Below are 8942 nucleotides of genomic sequence, written 5' to 3'. Positions count from 1 at the left end.
GCGCGTGTCAATGGCATAATAAGGCTACCTCGCAGCCAAAAGGATTAGTGAAAAAGCCAAAAACCACAAGAAGTTTGATCAAATGCTCTACTCAATTAGTCCCTAGACGTCCGAATAAGAAGAAAATTGTTCGCCGAGGATTTTAATGGCGAGATTTTGATGGGACTAAAGCACGCATTGAAATATGCATTGCTCGTTAAATTCTAGCTCTTTTACTAAACAAAGCATGTTTGTTAAACCCACTTTTATAGACAATATCCCTTTTGCTTTTTCTTCTTTCAAGTATATGGTATGACACTTTTCTTAAAATTTTCACACTCTTCTATATAAATACATCTTCCGGCTGTAACAACCAGCAAAAATGAGAATGAATCAACAGGCCTCCAACCCTCCATGCATTGAGGTAAAACTTCCACCACTATTAGCATGTGCATAATCAAGGATTGCTTCTCTAGCACAACGTTCCCACACTCTTGCTATATCTTTAATCAACAGTGGTTCATTCATTTTTCCAAGATTAAATCGCAGCTTTTCTTTTGCTCTCTCAGATAGAGCGCTCAGGTCATCACTGCACAAAATTCGAATTATTTAACACAATAAAGTCGACAACAATAAAATGCAAACATAATCCACCATCTATCAAGTATACCTAAATATATGAGCTAATTATAATAATTTTATGAGTGTTAAATGCACACTATATATCTAATATTGTGTTTCATTAAATAAAAGAAAATCAATCTAAGGACATCTTCAGTAGGAATTACATAGAAGTTTTTTAACAATAAAATATTTTAGTAACTACTTAGAACGAGATGCATAGTTGCTCAAAGGTATAAATGAAAGAGAACAGAATCATAGTCTCTAACCTGACTTCCAATGGCAATTCGTCGAGAATAACAAGAGAGCAAGAGGGATAACTTGAAGGAATAAGCAATCGTAGCGGTTCGATCAATGACTTCAGAAGCCAATATACAAAGTTAATGAGATGAAAATCAAAATTCTCGATACAAAGAGTTCGAAACCGAATATAAAATCATTCACCTTTTTATCAGCAGTAAAGTGAGATATAATGTTCTGATTGATAGTCACTGCATTATACAGGATTTTAACAACTAAACCTTCACTTTGATCAGTAGCTACTCCAACCGCACTTTTAGCATTTTCCTTTTCAGCGATAACCACCTCACAATCGAACAATTGATTGTTTATGTCTTTTATTTCTGCTAAAAGGTTCTGATTTTCCTGCTATTTTACGTGATTGTGAAACTCTAGGTAGAAGTGAAAAAAAAAGCAAATAACTATATACTTTTCTAGTAGATTTCAATGGTAAAAAAATAAAAAGATTACCACAGTTTGTGAGTGTTTTCCTTTAATTGTGAAAGAATTTAAGTTAGATTCCGCAGTGTAAGTGAACTGATTGAAACCCTCAAGCATGCTAGGAGTATCACAGGTGGTTGAAATAAAGCTGCGAGGCATTTTCCATCCTATGGGAACAAATCATTGCAAGTCACAATCCTGCTAATGAACATGCATCAATATCAAATGCAAATTAAACACTTTAGTGGCGAGACCGCACCTCCGGGAGTAATGACGATTGGTAGTCCTTGTTCATCAACCACCTCTGGTATTTTATCATTCAAATGAACCACCTCTTCAATTTCGCCAACTGCTGCACTCAGTGCTTCAGGAGAAACAGATGTCAACTGAAAGCAATATCAGATTCATAGATTTTACTACGTATCAGCACACAACTTTTATGAGTTAATGAAAACACAAATAAGGAGCAGACACAAGTTTTAAAAGCCAACCGCTCTAATCAGCTTCTGCATTGCATGACTTTGCACTTTAGTGTTGTGAAATCCTTGATTTTGATCATTGCTTTCTTTAATCAAGGGTAAAATCCTCTCAGTGTTGGTCCTTGTACCAAATGCTTCAGTTGCCAAAATCCTTGGAGCGTTGTTGTTTACACCAAACTCTTGGAGTGCAATGTTTGTCTCTTGTTTGACAGCATTGCTTTCTTTAATCAAGGGTAAAATCCTCTCGGTCTTGGTCCTTGTACCAAATGCTTGAGTTGCCGAAATCCTTGGAGTGTTATTGTTTACACCAAATTCTTGGAATGCAATGTTTGTCTGTTGTTTGACAGCATTGCTCTGGCCTAAGATTGAAATATATAGAAAATCAATGTTTGCTAGCAACCTTATGTAGAAGGTCATTTAAAAATATACAAAAAAGAGTGAACTAATGGTTACCTTTTACTATTGACGATTGATTTATAATACCGTGCTGTGAACTACCAATTGGCATTGCAACTCGGTGATCTTGAGAAACCATATTGTTCTGCCAAGAAATTTGTTGTTAAATGATATTTCATTGTTTCTAATAGTTGCGCTAATAGTTTTGTTTCGAATATTACCGGTTGAGAAAATATAGAATTGGATGGGCCAAAAAACAGTTGCTTGAGTTGCACATCAGGTGACTGCTGCCTGTTGGGCTGCTTGTTGAGAATATTTAGAGCGTTTCGTATATATTCCTCTGCTTTTCTTGCTTGATCCTTCATATCAGCAGTGATCTGGCTTTTACTCAGTTCAAAGAGTGAAAGAATATTTTCCAGTTGACTCTTACGTTTAAGTCCGACAAATTCTTTTGAAGGATCAACCTATAAGAAATTTAATATAAATAGGAAAAATTAGTAGTAAAATTACAAAGGAAACCATGTAAATCAGAGTTTTCTAGAATAATATTGATTGAAAAATTCACAAACCTGAAGATCTCTACAACAGTTTCGGTAAAGTGATTGGACTGCATAGTAATATCTTTGTTTCAGAAATTGAAGCTGCAATGAGAAAGTAACACAACATTATTGGTAACTATTGTTAATTATTGGAAAACCAATGAACACAACAATCCATAGACAAACAAAATACTAGTCAGTTAGTGTTCATTCAGTTTCATCTCATTTACTTTTTTTTCTTGGATAGACAAATATTAGTTATGTTAGTTTCCAAGGTTTGAAACCTTGGGTCTCTTTCTTAAAACTCACTATCTCTTAGCTCAGCAACAAAGCTACCTATTGGCGGTACAAGATACCTAAAGCATGCTTCCTTCTCGATACCAGATTAAAAATTAAAATAGAGGTTAGTGATTACCCTTTCATAAACATGCTCCTGCCAGTCTCCGTTTGCATCTATTTCTGCTTCAAGAAGTAGAAAAGGAAAACATTAGCATTCAATGAACTTGGGGTGTGTTTGTGTTCAGGGTCAAGGGGAGTATCTTAGCATTACTAGTGAAACATACCAGGATCAACCAATTCTAAAACCTAAAATACTCTTAAAATATTTTTGGCTACAAAGTTGATATTGTAAGACATTTATCATATATTCAAGCCTTTCCCTTCAAACTAAAGCTTACTAAGGTTTAAGTTTATTACGAATAAATCCTCTGAAAATTAATATTTGATATTGACTCCATAACACTAGAAAGGAAGCTCGAGGATATTGGAGACATTGCAGATATTAAATATGGCTGCAATGATCATCAGCCTAAAGAGATTGTCAGAATGTTGCCTGATCAAGAAAGAACAGACATCAAAGGAATGACCAATAGTTGAAATGTTGTGGCAAAAAAATTTTAAATATCAAGAACTAAATACTTATCTAAAATCGTCAAGAACAACATTTGGAAGCTTGAAAACACCAGAAAATTTGATATTGAAGGTTAAAAAAAGTTTCCATGACCATGAAAACATTATAGAAAGCATATGTAAAACACTTCAATATGTAAACAAGAGAATAATTCACCTGTAGCAGAAGGGTTAGTGATCTTTTTTTTTACAACAACAGTCTTCCAAGACCGTGCACGAATCCGCTTTATCTGCTCTCTCACCAAACTAATGTACTCATCCTGTAAACAGATTTGGTAGGTAAGTTACTATTGTTTTCAAAACAATTGTTTTTAAAAATATGTTTAGAGATTTTATATAAAGCAGAAGCTAGTATAATTGCGAAAAATACTTTGTATAAACAAAGGCAGTTTTGTTTTAAAAACTACTCAAAGTAGCTTCTAAATATAATCAGAAATCTAATTCTATTCAAAGGCTTAAACAAAAGACACTTTCAATTTTTCAGAAAGTAGCTTCTAAATATGATCATGTCATGTTTGGGTCAGCTGCACAAGCGGTATACATGCTTGACGGAACCAGTTATGCGTCAGGTTCCCGAATGAACTAGTTTGACCGGCCGGTTTGGTCCGGTTTTCAAAACTATGGCCATATATTGCACACACAAGCTTAAAGATGAATACCTGGGTTTTAGCAGAAGCACTCGCATTCACCTCAAATTGGCTTACAGATTGAATAGCATCATTTAAGGTAAGTTTTGGATCGGGAGAACCTTGCTTGATTAATTCTTTCACGCTGCAGCAATTGTATTACATTTAAAGAGATGGGATCGTGTCAGAATATTAAAGAGCTTCATAAAAGTTATATACATAAATTAAAAGAGAATGCGCAATTTGAATCATATTCTTGTGTAGGCAATGTTTCTTACATGGCCTTTACAACCCTTCTCCGAGACTCAGTTGTTTTCCATCTCATGGTCGCAATGTTAGCAACCTGGTTACCACTATCCATTTTGTTTGAGAAATACTCAAATTTGACCTGAAAGTCAGAAAATTTCGTGAGAAAATAAAAAATCGGAGAGCATTTACTATGAACTCTACCTCTATAACAGTTACGGTGCAATGTAGCAATATCCTCAGCCAACAAAATATCTTAAATTTAGTATGTTCAATTGAAGAGAAACAACAACAACAATGATATTTGATTCAATAAAACGAGGGTTCAGCATTCATCAAACATAAAAATCAGATAGTATAGCAGAAACGGAAAATTTTGTATTACAGCTTTAACATCACTATGATATATGCAAGAAAGTTCATCTTTTCACCATATATAGACTACTTTACACCAACTAAATCATTCAATTCCAAATCTAAAAAAAGAAATTAATTTTTGTAACCCTTCAAAATTTGATTTTACATATTACAAAATTCAACAATCATGCAATGTACGAACTCACATATAAACACATTCAAAATCTGTAACAACTTCACAATATAATTACGAAATTCAAAAGTCATGCACTGCATCAATTAACATATAAACATATTCAACGATCAATCAAGGACAAGAAGAATCAGTATCAAGAATCAATAAATACAAATAAAAGTGATTAAAAACCAAATACACACACCTTAATCACGCACAAAGAGAAAAAAGATTTGTGAGAGTGTGTTAGTTGTTACAATCGAAGTCTTCAAAGACACTTGAAAAGTTAGGTCACTGAGTTTAGCAGAGAACGAAAAAAAACGTTATATACACACACGCGCGCGCCACTGAGTTGGCGGTTCAAATAAACGCACAACTCAACATAGTGAGGGACGTATCTGCATTTTAAGTCTCTTTTATGACTAATCTGCAATTTTAATTTGTAGTCCACAAAGTTTTATAAATTCGAATATTTGGCCCAATCCTTAGGTTTGTGAGAAAAAAAAAGTACTCACCATTTGCATGTTGTTGGTGCAATTCACCATTTCCGAGGCAACGTATGCGCTATAAACTGTTTACTCTGGCCGCGTCGCCACTACTGTAGATCTCCACTCCCGATTCGCGTCGCCGGCGCTATGCCGGACGTTCCATTTCCTCCGAGCTTGCGACGTGTGCTGCGGGTTGGAGTTTGTAATTGTACCTCGCAAAGACCGTCGCAGATCGGCCTCTGGTTGTGCCACCATTGTCGTCTCCGTGCGCCACCCATCGGTTGTTCCATGCGTGTTTTTGTTTTTCTCTTGCTGCGATTCTCCCGCGTTCGTTTCTAGGTTAGGATCCGATTTTGTACATTTCAAATAATTTCAAAATGTGTATTAACTTTTAAGTTATTTGGATAAACTCGTCTAAAAAATGTAAAATCCATTAACTTAAACATTGTTAATTATTTTGTTCAATAATAATATTTTTTTAATAAAGGTATTTATTAAATAAATAAATATAAATAAATAAAAAATAATTCATTAAAAAGTTTTTAAAAAAAAATGATAGTTTAACATGTCTAATATATCTTTTTTTTAATTCAAAAGTACAAATTGGAAATAAATTTTACTAAGGGTCATAATTATAAATAAAAAAATGGTATTGTTTAATATATCTGTACATATATTTTTTTAAATGTGAAATATATTGAATATAAAAGAGATATAATGTGTAAAATATTATGCAATTTAACTAAAAGATATTAAGGGACGATATTTAAATTATAAAATGTGTGAGTGACTAGTATTACTGCATCGTGTCGAACTTGTCGGACCACCTGGTTAGGATCCTGGTTACGGTTAACCATTACCACGGGGGGTCTTCGTGCCATCTATGGGATTTGTTCGAATTCCTGATATTTTTGTTCGACAGTATCGTCTGTCATCTCCTCTTGTCGAGCCGGTGTTTCCGGTTGAGGAGGAGACGTAGGATTCCGACGGACCTGAGCCCTTGGGGCTCCCAAAAAGTCTCATATCCTTGTCATTTGGGTTGCCAATTGTTGGTAACTCTGCGTCGAATCCTGGATCAATGGCCTCAATATGGTACCCATTTGATGAGTTAACATGTGTATCATTTCATAGTTACTCTCGTCCATTTGTTGTCTCATAACGACGACAGAACTTGACGTAAAAGTTGGGACTGACTGAGACGTCAATCTGAAACCTGGGGGTCGACAAAATGGGGTTATCAAAGGTCCAAACCCCTGGTAGCGAGGGAATAGCGATGATGAGGTATCGTTATAAGTTGAACCGAGGTTGTGCATATTTTACATAAACTCGGTAGGCATTCCTAACGTTCGGTGCATTGGGACCGTGAAACTAGGCATATGTTGCCCAATAGTTCCCATGGTTGTTGGTGTCGGCGTTAATGGCTGACACGGTGTCAGAATTGGCCCTACAAACGATGTCGAAACTGTCGACGCCACGCTAGAGCCGATATCGGCAGCCTGTAGCGTCAGTGTGTCTCCCGCCGAAGCCGCTTCTTCGTGGGGTCTAGGAGACGTCATTTTTCCACTGCGTAATCGCATACACTTAACACTGTCGACGTCCCGCTGGGTGTGCCAATTTATTGGTACGTCAACAATCTTTAGCCTTCCTATAAGAGGGTTACTTGCAGGACCGGCTACAAAGTCCTGGACTTAGTGTTTGAGCGTATGGTTTTTTGGTATATATTATAATTTTTTATTATTGAGTCAAATATAAAATATATTAGATATTTTATGATTTTTTTAAGCTATAATATGATGTATATAGTATTTTTATTAGAGAGTGAAGTATATAATTCATTTTTTAAATAAATTAACATAAAATATTTAGTATTAAAATTATAGAAATAGTCTAAGAATTTTTTTTAAATATTAAAAAAAATTGCATTATGATTTTAAAATTAAACATTAAAATTAATAAATTATTTTTTATGATAGTATTCTTTATTGTAAGTAGTATGGTAAAAAATACTATATCATTTAAATTTTTAAAATAAAAATCAATTAAACTATTTTAGAGACATTTTATTAAAAAAATATATCAAAATTTATTTTCTCTCTTTTTGTAATTCCAAAATTTATTTCAAAATAAATAAATAATTGTTATGTTAATATATTTTTGCTTTTGTCATGGTTCGAACTCATGACCTCAACAAAAGAATAGTACGTGCTTTGACCTTTTGAAAAATAAAGATGTTTTTGAGAGATGATGCCATATAAGAATAATTGTGATGTGACAAACATAGAATATGTGGCATATGATGTCGTGATATAATCAGTTGCTTCAAATTTAATATATTATATAGATATAGATATTTATTAAATATAATAATAATAATAATAAAAGTGTGTTTATTATAATAATAATTATTATAACAATATAGTATTATTATAAATATGGTGTACTTAAGTTGGGCTTTTTTAGCTTGTTGTCCACGTAAGTGGTTGTATAAATAGAAACATTGTGTAAAAACTTCTACACTTGATGAAATTAGGTTTGTGAAACCTCTCTCTCTCTCTCTCTCTCTCTCTCTCTCTCTCTCTCTCTCTAAGTCTTCATTCATAACAGGTGGTACTGAGATTGAAGGCACTTTGTTCATATGGACTGAGTAGAGATGTTGATCATCATTCATCGCTTGTGATTATTCATTTGATTCTAATAAAAGGTTTTAATCGCCATAAGAGGTAATTGTTTCTATCACTGACCATGCTCATTTGTAAGGATCGACTTAAGGAAGATTTTTGTTTTCCATTGCGTATTGTATCACGATTTCCTTTCAGCACGTGCTCGTCTAGATATGACTTTCCATAATACTCACATAGTTTAGATGACTTCTCCATGAATTTTGGTATATTTATTTCCAAAATCATAGTGGAGGCTTTCTTCAAGGCGCAATAACATTTCCTTCATTTCTTATAATTTCTACTACCGAACGATGTTGTACATATTATTCAGAAGCTCATTAGCGCCTTGCACTCCAAGGTTTGCTCGCAGTAATTGGAAACTAGGTAAGACTTCAGGTTGCGTAACTAGTGTAGAACCTGAGGTTCAATCAGAAGCAGTTTGACAGGTCCAGCTACCCGAGGAGTTTGGTATAGATCTGGATGCAACGAAACCTCCGCTTCTGAATTCATAACGTTTTTATGAGGAGGTGGAGGTTGAGGTGGTTGATTGATCGATACTTGAGCCTCAACATTGGAATGAGTAGTCTTGAATCCAACCATCACTTTGAATCATAGGAATTAGAGATCATTAATTATAAGAATGAAAGTTGAAATGATGCTCAATTAGATCGAATGCGACATATCTCCATGTTCAATTCTGAATGCTCTTGATTTGGTGATCTGAAAAGGTCATGAACTGATGAGTTA

General features: G+C 34.3%; 1 protein-coding gene across 4 annotated transcripts; it reads right to left on the bottom strand.

The window, feature by feature from the left end:
- Window positions 1–243: 243 nt before the first annotated feature.
- Window positions 244–5907, bottom strand: LOC127075625 (mediator of RNA polymerase II transcription subunit 15a). 4 transcript variants are annotated; one of them, XM_051017076.1, is made up of 14 exons: window positions 5563–5907; window positions 4548–4657; window positions 4303–4414; window positions 3801–3903; window positions 3150–3196; window positions 2765–2836; window positions 2417–2659; window positions 2253–2340; window positions 1812–2158; window positions 1580–1706; window positions 1351–1487; window positions 1045–1248; window positions 870–958; window positions 244–568 (listed from the first exon to the last, which is right to left on the bottom strand). In XM_051017076.1, the coding sequence occupies exons 1-14, from the start codon at window positions 5590–5592 to the stop codon at window positions 373–375; spliced, it is 1905 nt and encodes a 634-aa protein (XP_050873033.1). In that variant the 5' UTR covers window positions 5593–5907; the 3' UTR covers window positions 244–372. The 4 variants fall into 4 exon arrangements, with proteins under 4 accessions (XP_050873033.1, XP_050873034.1, XP_050873035.1 ...); XM_051017077.1 differs by having other exon boundaries at window positions 1045–1245; XM_051017078.1 differs by having other exon boundaries at window positions 3150–3193.
- Between the last annotated feature and the right edge of the window lie 3035 nt (window positions 5908–8942).

Source organism: Lathyrus oleraceus, chromosome 4, assembly GCF_024323335.1.
Source record: "Lathyrus oleraceus cultivar Zhongwan6 chromosome 4, CAAS_Psat_ZW6_1.0, whole genome shotgun sequence".
Taxonomy (NCBI): Eukaryota; Viridiplantae; Streptophyta; class Magnoliopsida; order Fabales; family Fabaceae; genus Lathyrus; species Lathyrus oleraceus.
This window is presented reverse-complemented; position numbering and strand designations above follow the sequence as displayed.

Coding starts and splice junctions, on each gene's coding strand:
- LOC127075625 (XM_051017076.1), bottom strand. CDS start 5,592: ATGGTGAATTGCACCAACAACATGCAAATG. Junction 1,249..1,350: donor GAAAACACTCACAAACTGTG/GTAATCTTTTTA, acceptor CACGTAAAATAG/CAGGAAAATCAGAACCTTTT. Junction 569..869: donor GAATTGCCATTGGAAGTCAG/GTTAGAGACTAT, acceptor AATTTTGTGCAG/TGATGACCTGAGCGCTCTAT.